At 45.9% G+C, this 19,364-nt stretch overlaps 1 protein-coding gene across 3 annotated transcripts in view; it reads right to left on the reverse strand.

Annotated features, from left to right (window-relative positions):
• Positions 1-280: 280 nt before the first annotated feature.
• Positions 281-19,364, reverse strand: part of FAM171A1 (family with sequence similarity 171 member A1) — a 117,694-nt gene continuing 98,610 nt past the window's right edge. For 2 of the 3 annotated variants that reach the window (XM_088789008.1, XM_074324797.2), the window contains 3 exons: positions 6,761-6,877; positions 3,842-3,956; positions 281-3,278 (listed from right to left, as the gene is read on the reverse strand). In XM_088789008.1, the coding sequence (XP_088645134.1) occupies positions 1,577-3,278; positions 3,842-3,956; positions 6,761-6,877 (1,934 nt within the window). In that variant the 3' untranslated portion in view covers positions 281-1,576. The remainder of the gene's footprint in view (positions 3,279-3,841; positions 3,957-6,760; positions 6,878-19,364) is intronic. The other variant, XR_016018116.1, reaches the window with a different exon arrangement.

The raw sequence follows: 19,364 nt of genomic DNA on the forward strand, positions 1-19,364 counted from the left end.
TGAAGCTCTTCCAAGGTGCATCAATACTGAACATAAAAGAAAACATCGGTTTCTCCTGAAGTACAGACATCGCTCTCTATCTGAACACAACAACAACAGAATGTTACTTTGTGTTCTTGAATGAAACTAAATGCAGAAGTAGATTTTAAGGACTTTAACCATAGCATACATTCTTGGGTGTCTGTGTGGTGGTCTTTGGCTATAAGTCCGACAAGGAATGAACCTCAAATTCTTAACAACTTTGAAACACATAATGGCTCAGAATGAATGAAAAGGACCGCAAGGAAGCCTTTTTTTTTTTTTTTCCAGAGTTTATTTTGAACTTTCATTTTTGGATAACCAAGCAGCTCTTTAAGGAGAATGCACAGAAGAGTCATTCTGGCACTTTTGGATAGCACATAAGATTTTTTTTTAATAGTCACATTCAGTCCACTTGCTCAGTCCTTACTCCGTGTTGGGAGAGCAAGATTAGCCCATAGGATTCCAGAGTTAACATGTAACCGTATATACAAACAGCCAATAAAACCATAATGTTGGCTCGTGGCCAAAGGGATGGAGTAGGGGGGAATCTTTAAAGTGTCCTCTAGTCTATCTTAGCTAAACAGAATCCACGTCACACAGGAGAACTAGAGAGTACGCCGCACTGGAGTGAGAATTCTGCACATAAACGGGCACTTGGCAGCATGCAGTTTAAAAGAAAAGGGGTATCACTTAATAACTTTATAAAATCCAGGCAGTTCCATTACAGGAATTAAGAAAAACAAAGAGGAAAAGTGAGGGACTATCTGTGGTCACTGTAAAAAAGGCACTTGGAGTTTTATGGGACCAGAGTTGAAGGATTCTCAGCTGATAAAAAATTTCAGTATGATTTCTTTAAAAGGCTTGGATGTTAAGAGGTGACACGCAGGAGTTTCTGAAAGAAGACACCGAAATAAACCACCGAGAAGCAGAACAGATGAAAACGAAGGAATAAAATCTTGATAACCAAACTGGGTTTTTTTTAAAAAAAAAAAAAAGAAAAGAAAAAAAAAAGAACCTCCCCGCCCCCACCTCCCGAAACAAAACCCAAGCAAAGCAGAAATCTAAGCAAAGTAAGAGCACGAAGAGCGATGCATAGCTTTCCTTTGAGGTGATGCATACCTGGGGACACTAAGTGCCAAGCTACTTTCTCAATCGTAACTTCACAGGAGCGTTATCGTGTTAAAACTGATTCAAGCAATGCAAAGAAGAGTTGCATCTGTTCCCGGAATCTGAGGGAGAACCGAGGTTATCGTCAGAACCCAGCAACATCACTTGTGGTTTTTCAGTGTCCTGGGGGGACACATCAAGCTCGTGGAAGGACACTGAGACACTGCGTGCGGCCTCTTCCCTGGCGGTGCGGCATCCATTACCATCATCCTTTCTTTGGAGTCCTGTCTGTAATTCCTCTCTCACATTCACACAGCAAATGGTGACGCAGGCAACGTCCACGGCCCATGGCTGTCGTTGTTCAACTTCTTCCACAAACACGGAAGCGCTTCCATAAGCATTTTTGGCAATTTTGTTAGATTCCACTGCAGGGTGGCTCTGCAGTCACTCATTTAATGTTAAATGCCATCAGGGGTCTCTCCTCCCGCTTCTGCCACGGGCTCTTCTTGTCTTCTCCTTGGTCATCGTCGTCATCGTCGTCGTCGTCCTCGGGAGCAGGTCTTCTCTGATCGGGGCTGGCTAAGGACTCTGGGGGGGCATCCGCAGTTCGTTTGGTCGTCTCCTCCTGCAGGCTGGGCAGCTGGCCACCGCTTCTCCGGCTGGAGCTGTCCAACAAACATCGCAGGGCACTGTCCTCGGGGGTGCAGACGGTGGTGCCACACTCACTGCCGCTTTGGTCCATGTCGTCCAGATACACGAGCTGCGTGTAGGTGGTGCTGTCCGCCGCCCTCAGCTCCTTCTGTGGATGCTCCTGGACGGGCGGGTGGTTCTGCGGAAGAGACAAGGGATCTCCTCTTCCCTTCCGGGCAGATTTTGGTTCGTTCATATCCACGCCCGAGTCCAAGCTGGCATCGTTACTTCCGTTCCTTCCAGCTCTTTGGAGATCAATGTAGGAATGTCTAACGTGGGCGTTGGACCTGCCGTCCAGGGAGACGAACCAGGCCCGGGGGTGTGGGAGTGGCTTCCCGCCACCAAGTTCCATCAGAGCCTTTTCCGTCAGGAGCTGGACCTCGCTGTTCATCTGGGCCAAGGCCGCATCGTTCAGGGACGCTGGAATGGACAGAGACTCCGACATGGACGCGTTCTGCGGGCTCCACTCCCGGCTGCCTGCATCCTGCAAATGCTGCTGAGAGATGGCCTGGCACGATAAGGGCTGGGCTTGGATCTGCGAGGAGGGGTGCGGGAAGATCCCTGTGTGAGCACTGGAGAGCTCAGCCTGCAGTCTTCCGATTTCAAGCTGCTGGTCGGCGGGGACGACCAGGGGCTGGCCCACATAGGACTGCTCCCCGGGGAGTTTCATATAATGAGCGGGGATGACCAAGGCAGGCAACACTTTCCTGTAAACGCTGTCATTGACCTGGTCCACAGAGCTACAGCAGATCAACTGGCCGGGCCGCGGAAAAGACGTAGGTCTTTCCAGGTGGTCTACGGAGCGCGACATCATACATTCAGTGGGTCTGCGGTCCAGCAGCTGTTCTTTTTCGGGAGATGAAGACGCGGGGTACATGTGTTCCTGAATGGTGATCTTACTTCCTGTGGAGATATGGTTGACGGAGGCCTGACCGTCTCTGTCTTGCTTCTCGAATAAAGGCTGTGACAGCATGGCATTGTAACTCCTCCTGTAGTCACTGTGGCCAGGGGACTCATAGCCTTCTCTTTCCATAGATTTCCTGGACTTTAAGGGAAAAATCTCCACGGACTTACGGTAGTCTTTCCCCAACGTCCCACTTGGTGTCAGGTTATCAAAGGAGATTTGGCTTTTATCCTCTTCCTTATGAGAGAGGAGTTCCTCCCGAGAGCTGAATTCTTGGGAGGTGCTGTAGGAAAGCTTCAGCATGGGGGTGTGCATGTCCACTTCTCCATTGGAAGACATAATTTCTAAATGGACCCCACTCATCAGCTCCTTTGCGCCTGGGGCGTCTGGGCGGCCGTGGCTGGTGACAGAGAGTGGGCCCGGGAATTCCGACTCCCGACGGGAAAACAGCAAGTTGATGTGTGACATGGAAGTGGACTGATCTCTTTTGGAACTCTCCAAGGCTGCAGGAAGCTGCAGTTTCCTATGGTGCTGACGAGGTTTCAAGCACTTCCGCCTGCGGTCAAAGAGACAATCCAAACCCAAAGATTAAAGAGTCTCATCATAGTCAAGTTTTAAGTAAAACCCTAATTCTCAATTTCCACAGGAAGAAACAAGACACAACAACTAATTGGCAGCCAGAAGCCTGCTAACCCCACACCCTCACCAGAGCAGCACAATCCGCAGATTTCACCCTCAGGCTCTTGTAAGTATATTCTGCGGTCTTCATTCAAAAGTGGTTAACCAAGAATCGACAATAACATTCTCACAAACCGAACAGAGGAGGCGTCACAGATAGAATACTTCTGCTTTGTCCTTGAGAATATCATCTCTTAATCAGTGTTTAGGAATATTCTGAATGAATCATAGGACAACTGTCAAACTTTATTTTATAACTCTTTTTCTAAGCAACATTATACACAGCATGCCTCACGTGTCCTGTTCATTCTTTTGCAAGTTAGATGACAAGTGCTCAGTTCTTAGACCTTTTCTCGTGAGAGAGAAAAAAGACCTCCATATCAATGTTTGCACAAGAAATTCCAAATGAAAAAAGATATTGCCAAAATGGCAAAACGTTACCTGCAATAATATAAAAGGAGACACAGCAGCACTAAAAGTATGAAAGCCATTCCTCCTAAAATGGCCAAAAGAAAGACCGTGTGGTACGTGGTAATGTCCTGGGTGACAACGGGACCTAGAAGGTCAGAAAACGGTATTTTAGATTTGCAAAAACCTTTCAATATAAAGAGGGATAATGAATGACAACGTAATGTTTTGCTTAACTCTTTCTGGCTGGGGCCTGGAGCCAGGGCCAGATGAGAAAACCCTTTAGATCATCATCATGTCACTCAGTGACCAGGGATGACCGTTACCATAGCAGCTGTGGCCAGCAGCGCTCTGAGGATGCAAACACTACATGCAGTGTGTCACGGGTCCCTCCTTAGCTGAGAGCCACGTTTGTTCAGCATGCTAACCAAGTGATTCTTAATTTAAAAAAAAAATGCATGCATGATACTATAAGGAGTGGGATTCTTCCTCTCAGAGAGATGGCCTGACTATCAGGAGATTTTATACTGCGGAAGAAAAAAAAAATCCCAAGATTTTATTCTCACTTTCGCTAGGTAGTCATTATGACCGTGTGGAGAGCCCTTTGCCGAAAGAAATCAGTTGAGGTGTATGAAAGAAATGTACTACGACAAAAAACATCCACGGCTTGTTCCAGGGGTGTCAAGTATTTCTCAAATGCCTTCCTCTACAATATCTTTTCAAAGTGACTAACCTGACGTGGCCACCGAGGGGGTTATCAGAGATAAACAGACTTTCTTTTTCATTTACATTGTAAAGAATCCCAGGAGGTACTTTAACTTAAGACTGTTTGTGTTCAATAGTTGTAAGACTGTATCTTAATGTCACTGAAAACAGATCCATAGTGACAATGGAAACCTCCGCAAATTACGGTATTTGGGCTCTTCCTGGTGTCCAGGTAGCCCGTCAGTGCCCGAGGTGGGAAGGAAGGAATGCGGTTTTTCTGTTGTTCCAGGGTAGCATGGTTCTGATTACTATATACCATAAACACCCATTTTCTTATTGATTGTTGAATAAGGGATAGATTTCTTCAAAAATTTTTGGAAGGAGACACATTTCGTTAAGACCTTGATAAACCCAAGGAGGTGTACTAGTTTTTCAAAAATAGTGAAATAAGTTCAAAAGATATTTTGAACTACTCTTTCCCAAATATAATTCACTTCAGTGGGGTGGACTTAATACTTACAAGAGTTGGAAAAATATCTGACAGCTATATCCTGCCTTAATCATTCAGAGAAACAATATTTTACTCAACCTCCAGAGGCACAGGCAAAGCCTTGGCAGGGATCACTAAGCAATCTGGGGTACACATAAAAATCATTTCCAAATAACTGAAGCTCATTTTTTTTTACATACTTAAAATGTTACTATTTTAACTTATGTCAATGGAAATCTTTACAAAATTCACAGCCATACTTCATTTCCTTCTTGACCAGAGAATGAAAGAGGAAAGCCCTAATTATTTTCTTGGTGGTCTTGGGCTCATTGAGAGCACAGCATCACTATAATTTGTTTTAATAAAAGCGATGGCTGTGAGGTTACCAACATGTGTGTTTCTACATGAAATGCCATCAGGGGGGCCCTGCGATGTTTGCTTTTCACAGCTTTTTTGCTCTTCCTTCACTGCTAGGAAGCTTGTGGACCTGCACCCAGGAGTTCTTTCTCACCTCTTTGCAAAAGTACCTATTTATCTGTTGCATGATGGGAAAATTGATAGCCAAGGTTTCTGAAATGGTAACTTTAATGCATGGGCTTTGTGGCCTCTGCTTCGGTAGTTAAGGAATTTCTTTTCTTTCCTTCCTTACCCTTCATTTTGTAGATATTTCAGATTTGGAGACTGAGCTATTTCTGTACCTGGTTCATGCCTATCTTGCTACAAGAATACCATAAAGGGAGACACATACTCTCCAAACACAGACTAATGTGTACATTTTCTGAGTAGGGGAGTATAAAGCAAACGGTGACAGATTTTTCAACACCCATCTAGGAATGGCCTCCATCAAATTAGTTACTTTGGGAGTCTCAGTGTTCATTCCAGTGACAAGTCCATGGCTAAAATACTTTGGACTCCATTTTGGAACTGCCTTTATGGTTAATTTATGAGACACCTTTTAATCGTCGCACATTTTGACCTAGGCTCAATCATATACTTTATTCACCAGGCTAGGACTCTTAGATGTACCTAAGACAAATCAAAGGGACCCTCTGAGCCTAAAAATTTGCCACCAGTGAAAAGTTTTCCTAATGAAGGCAGTCCGAGTGATACAGATTTAAAAGGCATTCTAAGCAACGGCAGCCATCAAGGGAAGACATTCTCCCTAGGTGACTATTTTGAAAAACAATTCTGGAATACTCCCTGGGATAAACTAGGGCACGTAGGTTAAAAAACAACAACAAACTTCCAGTCACACTTTGAAACATACAAGTTCATTCACATTTCCTAAATGGAGATGAATTTTCTTCTAGACGCAAAGCAACTGGTTGGCTTTGAAGCCTTTGGGAAATGCCAAACCGAGCTTTTTGCCCCAAAGAGCTGTCAATGATGACTTTCCGGGAGTCCCTGTGTTGAATGCCTTTCCCTACATATTCTCTTACACCCGGCCACAGCTGTTTGCAGGAATTAGGGAGGAGGTCTGTATCGCCTCTGAGGGCTTTAGATTAAGAATTTCCTAGGGCAGCTGTCTGAGAAAAACAGAGACCCAAGACAAGATGATTTTCTACGCATTATTCTTATCCTAGACGGGAAAGTTCCAACCAGAACTCCTCCCCCATGAAATACCTTAGTTTCATCACTTGGTTTTTCGGACTCTTCAACCATTTTTGAGTTAAGATGTCATGTCCCCGTAGAAGTTATTTTCAAAAGTGTGCTCAGCCGGATCCCTCAAACACATCCTGCCCCATAACGGGTGTTACCTGGGTTGGGAGGAGACATGGCTGCCACCCAGTACCCCAACTGAGGGGCAATGTATGTCCACGTCAGCTGGCTTCCCTCCTGGTGCACCAGGCCCAGACCGCTCTTCAGCCACGTTCCTGTGGGTGCAGAAGAAAAGCCAAAACTTCAGCTGTAGGCATGCTCAACTCCTATTTAAGATTTCAGCATATTGTACAAGTCCCCTTCAACGTCATCTTTATAACCCGTTAGACAGTCAAAAGGGTGTGGTTGACACCTAGGGGCTGCATACAGCTTTCTGTAGAGATTCTTTTCAACTCCCTTCAGGGGCAAGTTGAACGACTTTCGCTTTTCAGTTTTTCTTGGCCTTCCTCGTTAAATTCCCTTTAGCCACTTTATCAAACATCCCTGCTTCCACACACAGATAATTTCAGCAGAAGCTTTTGGAGTTTAATAGGAGAATAAAGGTAGCATGATTGAGGTTGGTGGAAGTGGAAAGAGGAGGGGAAAATCCAGCACTGTTTATATTCTTTATGTTCAAGCAAGAGAATTTCCTCTCCAGAATCAGACTGGCTACATAAGGATTAATTAGGCCAGGGTTTTTGTTTGTTTGTTTTTTTAAATATCAATTCCTCGGTCCCATCTTTGCAAATGCTGACCCAGTAAACCTTACCTAGGTATTTTTAAAGGCTTCCAGTTGGTGCTGATGCTGGGAATATGTCCAGGTGTGTACCCTGTCTTCAAGTTATGAGTTTAACTAGTCTGTAACATTAATGAGCCCCTACTATGCACTGCCTAGTCACACACAGTAGGTGTGTTTATATACAGTCGTTCCTTCGTATGCACTGGGGATTGGTTCCAGGATGCCCTGTGGATACCAAAACCCGCAGATACAGAGGGCCGACTGTACATTATCTATAATTCCCACAACAACCCTTACAGACCTGGACTTACTTTCCCTTTCTGCATGAGGACACTGAAGACTGGTGAGCTGCATAACACTTCCGAGGCCTCCCAGGGGTGAGGGGCAGAGCAGGGGACCCAAGGTAGATCTGTCCTCAAAGCGGTGCTCTTTCTTCCACTCTCCCGTGCTGCATCTCCTATAAACCTTCCAGGCATTTGAGGACTTCTGCACTTTGTACGGTTTCTAGGAGCAGACCCACTGCCCAAGGCCATTTGGCTGTCACCTGTCTCACCCACTTAGAGACAACCTTGCTTTGAGGCCCATGACGCAGGCTGGCAGCAGAGCCAAGGGAGAGCGCTGGCCAGGCCCTCCACGGCCGTGTCCACACCCACCCGACCCACCAACCAGCATGGAGACATCGGTCACTTACTGCTCTGCCTCAGGGCCCACAATGCTCCTGCCCGACTCAGCTGGCTCCTCCGGTCATCCACCGGAAATGGCCATGTGGACAGCCCAGTCCTCTTGGGAACGAAATACACCAACTGTGCCCTAAATATTCTACCCTCCAGGCTCCAAATCCTTGCCTTGCCTGCGTACACACATCACTGAGGTGGCAATCGTGGATTATTTCCTTCCACCATAAGAAAGAAACAATAGTGGGGGCTGCTTCTAGGGCCTACCAGTTGCCATAGCAACATTTAAATGTAACGGGTGGAAAGGTGCGTGGTAATGTCTCCAAGCTCGCACACCTCCTCCTCTGCTCAGAGGGCAGCTGAACAAAGGAGGAAGACGAGAAGCTGGGCGTCAGCATGCGCCTTGCAGCGTCTGGCCTTCCCAAGCGACAGGCTGAATCATGGCTCCAGACAGTTTCAATTCAAGTTAGATGAAAATACAAGTTAGATGAACATACTCTAAACTGAGTATGAGAACAAGGATGCCTAATTCCGACTCTTTTCTGAGGAACACAAACCCAGAGATGATTCAGCCACTCAGAGCTTCACTTACTTCTCCAGGGCTATGGAGGGAACAAAAGACATTGGACACAGGAAGTGAAAGGGTTTCTATGTTAGGTAAAAGTTTCCCTGAAGGGAGAGAAAGGGATTTTGTGCAACTGGCCCTTGGGGACCCAATACAGTTTAGCTCATGACTTGCACACCACACCCCACTCCCACACATGCTCTCCCACAATAACAACCCTGCCAGGATCTCCGAATCGGCCAGGAAGTGGCCTTGCATTCTTTGGTTTACAGTTCTCCCCAGATTAGAGCCTTGAGTCACTGCTCTTTGAATGGAGCGGATGCTGGGTTAGGCTAAAGGGGACCCAGAGGGAAAGAGCTGGAAGCTCAGAGTCCTTATTCCTGCTCATTCAAGGGCAAACCACCTAAGTGGACCACTAAGTTGCTTCTGCCTTCTATAACATAAGCACATCAATTGGAAATACTTTTTAAAACACTCCCCGTTACACTGGGGACAAGCCTAGCAGGTGGACACATACACACTCGACCCAGCTAACAAATCCCAATGCCCAGCCTCCAGGGTCCTCTGTCTGGCACAGTGGTGGCCATGCTGGTGGCAGCCAGAAAGGCCAGTGACTGAAGGAAACGCAGCAGCTCTGGGAGCACGGGGAGGAAAGAATGCCACCTGAGGTGGGTGGGCCAGGATTGTGGATGAGTTGAGCTTTGATGAACAGGCAGGACTATCAGTTGGGGGGTAGGGATGGGGGGGGCACAGAGAAAGAGGAGGAAGGAATCACGTGGACAAGGGCTTGTACAATGAAGGGGGTGGGATGGAGGCGCAGGGTGAAAGGGAGGGAGGGAGCAGCTGGGTGGGAGCTGGAAAGGAGTGTAGTGTCTGCCTGCCAAGGGCTGGGCAGGGCCTCCAGCGCCATCAGCATTGGGAGGCCACTGGGACCTGTAAGTGGAGGCACCACTGGACAGAGCTTTGCTCACCACCTACCCCTTTGCCAGGCCCAGCTCCCCACCACCCTTGCTTCTTCTCACGTCAGGCCTCATCCCGCACTTTGCCCGAAGCCTGCAACTTTGCTGGTGATTGTGGTTCCCGCCTCACAGTTTCTCTCTCTTCCAAAAAGAATCTAGCCATCTTTCAAGATTCAAGTCACGCCACGTGTTTTCCCAAGTTCCTCCAGCACTCAAGCATCTTCCACACCTGGGCACTCCTAGGCCACATGTTCCTGCATCGTCGATTTTCCAGAAACATCCATTGCCTCAGTTGCTAACCTGTTGTCCTGTCTTACCTCCTCTATCAGACTGCAGGCTCTGCAAGGGCGGGCCCGGTCTTACAGTCCTTTGTCTCCTTGGTGTAGGAACTCAGTAGTACTTAAGAATGAGACACAGCCAGACGTGCAACCCCCACAATACCAGACGACCTTCTGTGAAAAGCTGGATGTGGCCGGCAGGAAAGACCTGACGGAAGTTGGTTCAGATCAGGCTTCTGCCCTTCCCAACTAAAGGGAACAGGGCCAGGTGGGAAAGAGGCATTTATTTTGGCCTAAGATTTCCATAAAATGTACCCATATTCAGGGAATAAAGGACGCTGCTGCCTTGGGTTCAACGGTCATGCTGTTATTGGCAAAAGCCATTTCCAAGCGTTCTGTGTTTTGTGAGAGGAAATAAGCTACAGGGAACATGAGAATGAATGAATTGTGTACTAGAAACATGCTTCTTGTGCCTGAAACCCTGATGCTGCAGGATGAGGATGCTTTCCCCACCTGAGGAGCTGGCACACATAAGGAGTGCGTTGTGCTCACGGCGGGGGAACTAGTGCTGGGACGTTCCTCGGTGATGCTGACAGCAAGCAGGTCTCTGTACAGTCTCTTCTGTTGGGCGAGGTCATGTGACTGGTGGACCTGTGGCCAGGGTGCCAAGTGGGGGCCCCTCTCATCCCCATGGGGGCCCCAGGCGCCACTCAGACAGAACAGGGGAGGGACCAGACTGCTTCTGCTGTGTGGACAAAGGGAAGCTCCAGCTGGGAGGCCTCTGCTTGTTCTCCTCGTCTGCCCCTGGCGTCCCGGCTGGGGCTGCCTCTGCACACTCCTAGGTCAGAACAACTGCCCGAAGGGATGTCCTGGGTAAGCCCATCTCCTCTGTGGTCCACACAGAGCAGCCCGGCAGCTGCTCCCTCGTCCCCCTGCACCCGTGCCTCTCTTTCTCCTTGTTTCAGCCCAGCCCTTCCCCGTCTCTTCATCCCCTTTGGAGGGCTTGCTACTGACCCACTCCACGTCCACTACACAGGTGGGCAGTGGAGGCAGCTGCTGGCACATGTGCTGTCCAGCTGGGTCACCTGATGAAGGTGTGCAGGGAAGACCTTGCACTTCCTCGTGCCCCCCCCACCCCCAGCTAGGTTTCCTTCATACACAGCTGCTCCTGTAGAGAGTGGGGGTGGTCAGCTGTTAAGTGGGTCTGTGGGGAGTGGGCTGGTGGCTACAAGCACCCCTTTGCTCTCTCCAAGGCCTGTGTGGTGTCTGTTACTGGGACTGTATGTGAGTGACAGTTATATAGCAATCCTTCAGGAGTCACTAAGGAGTGAAATTCTGCATTACTGAAATTTCTAGAACGTTCATTTTTCAAATAATTTTTAAAGCATTTGAACTCTTTAATGTTCTTTCTCTTTAATGGGATCTTCAGCAGAAATTAACATTTAAAACAGATAAAAGACAAGCTGCATCAAGGTGAAAAGAAACCCCCTCTTCCCCCATGGCAACCCCCAAGACACCTGAACACGGTTTGGAAGCAATTCTCTCTGTAACTTGGGTCTTATTTGCAAATTGGAAAGGGCAGTTTCATGTAACTCTAAAAAGGATTAGTCACTCCTGCCTTATACACGAGAACGTAATTTTGATTTTTCCTAACTCAGGGTCACATTACGATTAAGTACAATGCTAGACTCTAAAATACTGATGGCGTTTGGACCTCACTGAATTGTTTGCTCTTACACTCAATCCCCCCACCCACTCCCACGTGTGTCTCCCCTTTTGTGCTGTTATCAGTGCGTCTGTTATCAGCTCTGCTCCCTCACCACCAGTAACTAACTCCCCAACTCCCCACCCGGGGAGACAGGCTATTGGGAATTAGATAACCCACCTCATTAAAACTGTCTCTGGAAGAATGTCCACAGGCAGTGTGAGGGGTTGGGAACAAAACCAGATATGGAACAGTGGTATGCTGAGTCCAAGTTCAGTATTTTTCTTTTTTTCTTCAACGCGACACTCACAGATCGTTTTTTGTCGGAATGGTCACTCTCTAGAGGGAAACCTTACACAATGGAAAGATTTAGCGATATTTTCAAGAATAAATACTTTGTTGAATAATCATCCTGATCTCTTGAAAATGAGTTATGTATTCAGCTGGCAAGGTTCATTGTGTACAAAGCACTGTGAGTTCTTCTCTTGGAAGCTACATTTCACCACAGTGATTATTCCACTCAGTAACTGACAGGCAGAAAAGATGTGCCTTCTGCTGCTCTGTACGAGCTGGTGGGGTCTCTCAGCAGTCACCAAGGGTCCTGCTTTCTTGCTTGGTTACCAAGCAGTAACGAAATCAGCTTTTATTTGCAAAATATAAAGAAAAGTGAGTTTAAAAATGTAACAAATGGCTACCAAAATGGAAAAGAACTCTAAAATACACAAAAGGGCCAAAAACGCCACGTCTAATTTCAATATGACCTAAAGGGCTCAGATTTACCTGGCTTTTCCTGCCCGGAAGTCCCTATTTCAGCAGCCAGGCTACCTCATCTCAGCCTTTGGTTAACAAGCAGAAAAACCTGTTATTAGGAGCACGATTGATTTTGGAAAGAAAAGGGCAGGTGAAGACCCACACTTTACTAGATTACAGATTGAAGTTGGCACTTTGCACAGCAGCCAATGTACAGGGACACAAGTTATTGCTCTTACACTGAGATTTGTTACCATGTCGGACGGACCCCAGAACACTGGGCAGATAAAAAGGGTTATACACTGGGCTATAAACACTGGACTATAAAGGGTTAAGTGGTTGCAGGGAAGACTTCCCTGGATGCAAAATCCAGCTTTGCCACTTTCTGGCTGTGTGAACTGAGGACTTGCCAAGGGTGGTACAGGAGAGAAAGTGAGGGTCCCTGATGACATCACTAAGCTCCAGGGTACTCCTGGAGCCCTGTTTCACATCCCTTTTGCCATGGAAACAGTGGGCATCCTCATGGTCCAAGCACTTGTAGTTGGTTGTTCTATTTCGTGCAGCCAAAAGAGGATGGCATGAGTTCTACTAGATCCATAAACTGGGACACCTGAAGACATTCCACAGCCACCCAGAAAACCTGTCTCAAAAAAGTTCTATTGAGCCAAAGGTGAATATTCACCCTGTGAAATCTAGATAGCCATTTCTACCTAAATTTTCACTGTGAAACAATTTGGAACATTTACGGTGAGAAGCGAGACACGTACATGCATGACACAGGCATGAACTCAGATAGTAGAAGCCTATGGCTCTGGCGTCTCAGCGGTTGGCTATGGCCAGTGACCATCTCCTCGTTAGAGCTGTGGTGACTCTGAATAATCAGCATGGCATAGGATGGGCAGTGGAGTGCTCCTCGTAAGACGTATGCCCCTCTCAGGTCCGTAGATAATAATAGTTATTATTATTATTTTTTTTTATTGCTAATTGTAATCATAGGGTCTTTTCAGATCCCTGAGTATGCTGAATTTCTCTACAAACCAGATGACTTACTTTTCGGGGCTTTCGTCTGTATTATCTTAAGCTATAATCTCTACTATACTTGTCTACCAGCTGTACCTACAGACGTGTCAAGGTCTAAGTCTTTTTGATTGCATGCTTGAACAAAACTGGGACAGTATCACTCACTAAAATCAGATTATAAGAACCCATCAGCCCTAAGCCACATTCATCAGTATAACAGAAACAGTGACCATTTCTACTTTTGTGATATTGTGGAGTAGCCTTTTTCCCCCAAATTAAAGTCTATGCCTTTGAATAGCTATGCTTCCTTCTTTGGAATTACTTTTCCATGAAATCCGTGTGGAAGAAACATTCCTTGTTAACTACATAGCAAAGCATTTACCTGGTGGTCAATTACCTACTCATTCTTGGACAAGGAATCAAACTGGAGAGAAAAAGTTATGTACAGATGGATGGATTCTTACAGATTCCGGCAAGTACATGTCAGGACTGGTTTAAACAAGAATAAAATTAAGGGCAACTTGCTATAACCAATGATCTTCTGTTAGAAGTGTAAAATCACAGATATGTTGAATTATTAGAAATTAAAACAAGAAATGAATCAGTATTCAGCTACACCATGTTCCCTGGGTATTTTTAGGGTAATTTTTGAGAAACAGATCCTTCAAAATAAATGTAATCTAAGCAATCGATCCCCCTCTCCACCCCTTTTACATTTTAGCTGAGTTATCACAAGACTCACTAAAACAAGTTTTAGGAGAGAACAATCATGGGAAACCATAAAAATTCTGGCCGAGTTATAGAGAGCTTATGCCTTAAATAGGTAGCCAGAGGTAGCAGGATATATAATAGCATTAATAAAATTTAATGAGAGAATTCTGAACTTAGAATAGGTATATATAAATTTTCCAGCAAGTAGTATCAGAGTCCAGGCTAATTAGGCCCATATGGAGAGAAATTTTGTTCATTACCCAGTAAATCCCATATCCATTCTGCAATTACATCTCAGAAGGGACTGGGTGGGGAAGCAGACCAGGATTCCAGGAGGCATGGCCACAAATCCCCAGCATTAGAGAACTCGCTCAAAATGAGGGGTAGTGTAACAGAGAAGTCTGCAAACGTCTGCATAGATGCGGCAGGATGCTCTAAGTTAGTCCTTGTTAAAGAGCTTGTTATAGTGGGAATCTGGTTAAAATGCAGATTCTGATTCAGTGGGTCTGATTCAGTGAGTAAAGTAGAAGATTCTGTGGTTTCCACAGCCTCCCCATTTGCTGACCACACTTGGAGTAGCAAAGCTCTAACTTATGTGCGTCTGTGGGTGTGGTGATTCTTCACAAAACCCTGAGGCCATTTCCCGTTGTGTAGCCCTGGTATATCAACTGGACGGCCAGCACTTGAAGCAACTTGGGAAATATTTCTAATATATTTAAAAGAAATGTCCTAGTCACTCGTCCGACCACAGGCCAGGAGGTGGCAAATGAAAATACAGCAGGTCCTCGAATAACGTCGGCTGGTTCCATGTCTAATGTTGTTGAGATGCTGGAGGAATTTAACTCTTGTTTCTGTCACTCAGCCTCTTGGTGCAATTGGTTTTATTAAATGTTCTTTTGCTTAAGTTGCAGTTTCCAAGAACCTATGGAGGATGGCGTTAGGGGAGAACTTATCATACCTACAGATGTTGTGCTCTGAGTGAGGAGCCGTATCTCTGAGTGAACTGGATGCCTCAGGTGTGCTCAGATTGGTTCTCACCTTAACACCTTTGTGTTGAATGTTTTTTCTGCCCAGAATGTTGTGCCACAAAACATTCCCATGTTAGGTACCTAATTTAGGATCTCAGCCCAAATGTCACCTCTCCAAAGGCTCTGACCAGCCCATCACTCCCTCTGGCGTCACTCTGTTGAATTGTCTCACAGTATTTATGCCATCTGAAGCAAACTGGCTCATGGTATCCATTTAGAACAAAAGCTTCAAAATGACATGGACCTTCCCTGACTTGTTTTGTCGTTGTTTTATCCCAAGACCCTGAAACAAAATAACATCTGGCACAAAGAAGATGGTCAATAAATACCGGCTGAAATGAGTGTATTGTTCGATTTTTTTAAAAAGAGAAGCCTAGCATTCCACGGCAAATCTTCCGACTTTTAAATGTTGGCAGTAAATTAAAACACAACAAACAAACAAATGCCCCCAAATCAAGCGTGTGGGCCAAACTGGACACATCTGGGAATGGGTGGTTGGTCTGCACTCCCAGATTTTGCCCATTATTCTATTAAAGCCACATTAAGTCTTGGCATAGAAGCAGGAATGCACGAAAATCTGATCTCCTAGAAAGGGAAGGGGAGTTGAAGCTGAAGGAAGTCGGGTTCTGTGTCTCCCCTGCTCTACTCCCCAGCATCTGTGAGTATGTACTGAGGGCGGCCCTGGGCTGAGGTTCAGCTTCCCTGTGATGAAGGAAGATCATAGCCCCTCCTACCTCCCAGGTTATATTGAGAATAGTGATGAAAACGGTTGGTTTACAGTAACACCTGTTTTGCTAATAGATAAGCTCAGCTGGAATGAGTAGACAAAAAAATGCTTTTGCCAAATGACCCACTTCCCACCCCACCCCCTTTGTTTAGGCACCCTTCAAACAGCACCTTTGAAACAGCCGGGCTGCTGCGTACAGCTATCGCAGAGCAAGCAAGAACGAAGCACGTTCTGTGCAGACTGGGTTTGTATTATGCGTGTGTTCTGTGTATGTGTGTGTACACAAGTCATTTTAAAGGGGTGATTCAAGGGAAGGGGCAATGTGGGGACAGAGCTAGGAGTGCAGTTTCCAGGCTCTCGGCCTCACCTGGAAAGGTGCTGGCTCAGGTAGTAAATGGCCATTAACTGTGATTGGATGGCCATCAGCTGTGGCTAGTTGGCCGTCAGCTGTAACCAGTGAGCCACTGGCCACTAATATAACTGCTGTGGCTATGCTAGCAGAAAACGGGGGCTAGCAAGAAGATGGTGGCTGGCTGGCAAGCGCGGATTGCAGTTAGGATGGCGGGTTGCGGACAGTGTGGCTCCTGCTTCCTGTGTCTCCAACCCAGCCGCCAGCGAGAATATAGTGGTGTGACTCCCCTACCTATGGCTCCGTGGGTGTTCCTTTTTGGCCTCACCATATCCTGCGTTCTTATATGGGGAGCAGGACCAGAGACCCTGCTTGACACCCTGCATGACAGGCAAATAGAAACAAGATATTCAGAATTTAAACACGCCTGGCAGTGTGTTAGATGCTTTAGGTACATTATCTCTCTTTAGTGTCATACAACCCTGAAAGGCAGGTATTCTAAGATCTCCTTTTTGACGCTAGAAATGTCAGGTGCGGAGAAGTTAGTGAGGTGCCACAGGACAGGCCCACCCCTAACATTTGCAGAACTCAAGGCAAGAGTTCAAACGGAGTCCATATCCATTAAATCTAAATAGTAAAAGTTATAAAACAAGCGATCACACTGTTAAATAATGTGTCCTCTCCTCCCACCATAACTTTCTAAGGTCCAATGTAGAGTTCTTAGATTCCTCAGAGTACATGCGAAAGCAGCGTTCATTAGCTTGCAACGAACCCCGCTTCTCAGTTCACCCCCAGCCACGTGACTCCCAGCTCACATGTCCAAGCTCATTTCCCAGCCAGCAGCCACTCCTTGACCATGGCTCTGGCCTCGGGGTGTGCACATGTGGAGAAATTGGCCCTTGGGAGGCGGACTTGGGGGAGAGGGTCTGGAAGCCAGCTTAGGCCTGTGTGGGCAGGGAATCCTGGGGTCTTAGGTACCAAGAAGTTATTCTAGAAAGGGAGAACTTTCTAGGACTTTCTAGAAATTTCAGCTTCCAGGTGGCCACATCCCTTTGGATCAGTGGACACCTCATCCCATGGGGAAAGGGTAGAGCTGGATGAGGGCCAAAGTGAGGCCCTCTAAGATGAGGGTCTTAGGGCCGGGTCCCTCTTGCTTTTGCCCAAAGGGCAGAGCCACTAAGAGGTGAAATGTTATTCTAAAAGATAAAACGACCTATCTTAAAGGTTTTTACAGTAATGTATATTTTTCCAAGATTAAAATCTTGAGTGTTGACGAAACTTGGCCTAAACTAGATTCCAGGCCAGGACTACCTTTCATACCAATGATTTCCAGACCTGATTAATGTATGAAACCACTTTTAAAAGAAATTCCCACACAATGTGTTGAGCTTACTTAAAAAAAAATCATAATGGGTTAAAGATGCCCTAATACAAAAGAGCTTAGCTCATACCAAAGTATAAAACCAAAACAAATTGGTAAAAGAAACAGGCTGTAAAATTTCAAAATAAAATTCAAATTAAAAACATCCATTCAATGTACTACCTGATGACATGCAAGTGAAGGGAACTTGTCATTTGCAACATAAATTTTCCTCTTTGAACACACTTTGATTTCGCATTTCCTTACTAGGTGAAGGCTGTATCCTTTATGTACGACATTTACCACTACTCAGTTCGTATGAGTCCTATTCTATCAATAATCTATTCATAAAAGGAAATGCACACTATAAAAGTATCTGATGATTTTAAATTCTGTATTGAGAGGGCGGGGGTGGGGGGAAGGGGAACTGGCTGAGGTAAAGGTACAAAGTTCTCCTCCACAACTGGATTGAAAACAACCACTTGACTTGGAGCTGATGGGTCCTGGAAAAATACACTGTTCCCCAATATCCCCCAATTTAAAAAAATGAAAAAGAAAGAAAAGGTATAAAGTTCCAGTTGCAAGATAAGTAGTGAGGGTGCAATGTCCAGCGTGGTGAGTGTAGTTAAGGCTGCTATATGGTACATATGAAAGTTGTCAGAGAGTACAGCCTAAGCCTAAGAGTTCTCATCACAAGGAAAACCCTTTCTTCTCTTCTTTTTTTCGAGTGGTATCTATATGAGATGACGGATGGTAAATAAAGTTATTGTGATAAGCACTTCACAGTATATGTAAGTCATTATGCTGTACACCTTGAACTTACACAATGTTGTATGTTAATTATATCTCAGTGAGATTGGAAAAAACTCTGTATTGAATCCAGATGATGCAGAATATTTCTCATGTTGAGTTTTAAAAGATTTTTATCAAACCCCGAACCCCAGATTTAAAAATCCTGGTGGGCAATTCCCAGATTCCAAAGAATCCCTCGGGGTCTGCAGGCCTCCACTGGAGCAACACGGGACCTTACTCAGGAGAGCCAGGACATCGGGCCCTTTGTCCATCCCAAGTCCCCATCCTTGATTTCCTCCCTCGTCAAGTGAGGACACCACCACCGGTTGCTATGAAGTCCAAGGGCGCTGAGTTGTGACCAAGGACAGAAGCAGGGTGGGTTCAATTCAGACGGACAACCAGCTGGTCTCACTTCCTAGTGAAACACCAGCTCTGCATACCAGGGGACTAACAATCCTACTTTACTCCACTTAAAAGGCATCACTTATTCTGGATCGTAAGAGTCATTTGGAAATAGGGAAACAGCAATGTCATTCAAAATATGCAACAACTGATAGAACATGGGTATCAACCCGCCAGACTGGATGCCTGGGACATAGCAGGTACACAGCAGTCCTGGCTGAGACTGGCAGATTCAATGCAAAGCCACGAGGATGTCACTGTACCTGTACTTCTCTCTTATATCATGCTTCACCAAAAATGCACCAACTAAATATGGGTGATGATGATTAGAATGATAATGGCTAACATTTATGGAGCACTTTACTGAGTGCCAGGCACTGTGGTACATGCTCTCCATCCATAATAATTCTATGAGTTAGGGACAGTGACTATTATTATTCCCATTTCAGAGGTGAGAAAACAGAGGCCCCCAGAGGTTAAAAGACTTGCTCAAGATCACACAGCTAGTAACCTGGGGACAAGCCAGGATTCAAGTCCAAGCTGTCTGAATGGCTGGGCTCCATGCTACACGCAGTATAACCCGTGCAATATTCAAATCTATCAAAAATACTTTTGCCTTTTAACCACCCATTTCAGTGGAGATAGCTGAAAACAGAAGACATTT

The sequence above is a fragment of the Rhinolophus sinicus genome, chromosome 1, assembly GCF_057876585.1.
Source record: "Rhinolophus sinicus isolate RSI-liver-muscle chromosome 1, RSI-T2T, whole genome shotgun sequence".
In the NCBI taxonomy this organism is placed as follows: domain Eukaryota; kingdom Metazoa; phylum Chordata; class Mammalia; order Chiroptera; family Rhinolophidae; genus Rhinolophus; species Rhinolophus sinicus.